We start from the raw sequence: 1920 nt of genomic DNA on the forward strand, positions 1-1920 counted from the left end.
GATACATGGGAACACTACCCCCTGCAAGTTCCCCTCCGAGCCACTCCCCATCCCAACTCAGAAGTATATCGGCCGTTCCTTCAGTGTGGCTGGGTCAGAATCCTGGAATTCCCTCCCTAAGGGGCATTGTGGGTCTACCCACAGCACACAGACTGCAGTGGTTCAAGGAGGCAGCTCCCCAACACCTTCTCAAGGGGACAGTTAGGGACAGGCAGCAAATACAGGGCCGTATGAAAAGAATGCAAAAAAAAAAAAATTGGCGAGTGAGAGAGAGATGAAGGGTTTGGAACGAAGCAGCAGGAAGGACTCATTACCAGAGGCTGCAAGGAGGCTCATACAGATTGATGTGTGCCATTCACTGCTGTTGCTGTAGGACTGGTTTGGGGCTGCAAGGGAATAAGACGGTGATGGAAAAACCGATCAGGAATGGGAGTTGGGGGGGAAGAATGCTAGCAACCCAAGGCAAGAGGTGCTCACGTCCTGAATTTGTGTATCCTTCCGCAGGCACAGCCGCTGTTTGAGCTGCGTTGCTCCAACAATGTGGTGCATGTCCACACTTGCGCTGACTCGTGTGCCACCCTGGTGAACCTGGTACAGTACGTGGTGAACAGCGGAGACCTCCACCCTCCGCCCAAGCAAGACAGCCCGACTGAGATCGCTGGGCAAAAACTGCAGGTACAAGACCAAGACCGCGTTATCCTCCACCTCGGCCTGTGTTTGCTGCTCCTGTCTCAGGATACTCCCAGCAAACTTTGGTCATCTCTAGCCCTCTCGCTTTGTCATTACAAGGCCTCAAAATTCGAGGGTTCAAGGACCCCTCCTCCAACTTGAGCCTCACAGAGAAAGTAGACAGGCCCAGTGACGGAGTGCTGTACCAGATTACAAGCTACATTGAGCCAAGCCTAGCTTTGCTGACGGTTGTGGCTGAGGGAGACGCGGACTTGACCTACACTGTGAGCAATCACTAATATCTATCCACAACGTCCTTCAAATCACACACTCTTACATTTGCAGTGGATGATAAACTTTACCTAATCTGAGGTTTAGACCAAGATTAGAAAGTCCTCTATTTGTACAGCTTCTTTTTATGACCTTAGGATATTTCTGATGTTTTCTCAGGTAGGGACAGACCCTTGCGGTTCAGCCATCCTTTCAATACAGGAATGGCAGCCAAAGATCACTGTGTGGGATCTCACAAATCGCTGCTTGTTTAATGTCCACATCATCTGCATCAGTGACAGAACGTGAAATAGTCACACAGACGAGAACTCACCCACCACCCGCAGTCGCCTTTAAAAAGGTCACAGGAATGGCCTGGAAGAGGGCGATACAATAGGCTGAAAGCAGAATTGACCTCAGGACCCTCAGAGTCGGTGGAGGCAGCTATGTCAGTAGGGGCGTCCCGTGGTCTCAGGCCTCAGGAGAGCACTACGGTCTGTCGTTTCAGCCCCATCACCCTGTCAGGGAATGTTTCCAATCCATTTGGGAGCCAACTGGGGGTGGAGCCTCTGTTTTAACTAAATCCTCATTGGAAATACATCTGAGGTCAGTGCCGAGGGAGCGCCGCACTGTCGGAGGGTCAGTGCTGAGGGAGCGCCGCACTGTCGGAGGGTCAGTGCCGAGGGAGCGCCGCACTGTCGGAGGGTCAGTGCCGAGGGAGCGCCGCACTGTCGGAGGGCCAGTGCCGAGGGAGCGCCGCACTGTGGGTGTGTTGGTAGTGAGGGAGTGCCGCACTGTCGGAGGGTCAGTGCTGAGGGAGCGCCACGCTGTGGGTGTGTGTCGGTAGTGAGGGAGCACCGCACTGTGGGTGTGTCGGTAGTGAGGGAGCACCGCACTGTGTGTGTGTCGGTAGTGAAGGAGCACTGCACTGTGGGTGTGTCGGTAGTGAGGGAGCACTGCACTGTGTGTGTGTCGGTAGTG

At 54.0% G+C, this 1920-nt stretch overlaps 1 protein-coding gene across 1 annotated transcript in view; it reads left to right on the forward strand.

Moving 5' to 3' along the window:
• Positions 1–1920, forward strand: part of atg2a (autophagy related 2A) — a 100799-nt gene that overhangs the window by 74014 nt on the left and 24865 nt on the right. The window contains exon 27 of the mRNA XM_048619616.1: positions 505–828. Within this exon, the coding sequence (XP_048475573.1) occupies positions 505–828 (324 nt within the window). The remainder of the gene's footprint in view (positions 1–504; positions 829–1920) is intronic.

Source organism: Rhincodon typus, chromosome 43 (genome assembly GCF_021869965.1).
Source record: "Rhincodon typus isolate 14 chromosome 43, sRhiTyp1.1, whole genome shotgun sequence".
Lineage (NCBI taxonomy): Eukaryota > Metazoa > Chordata > Chondrichthyes > Orectolobiformes > Rhincodontidae > Rhincodon > Rhincodon typus.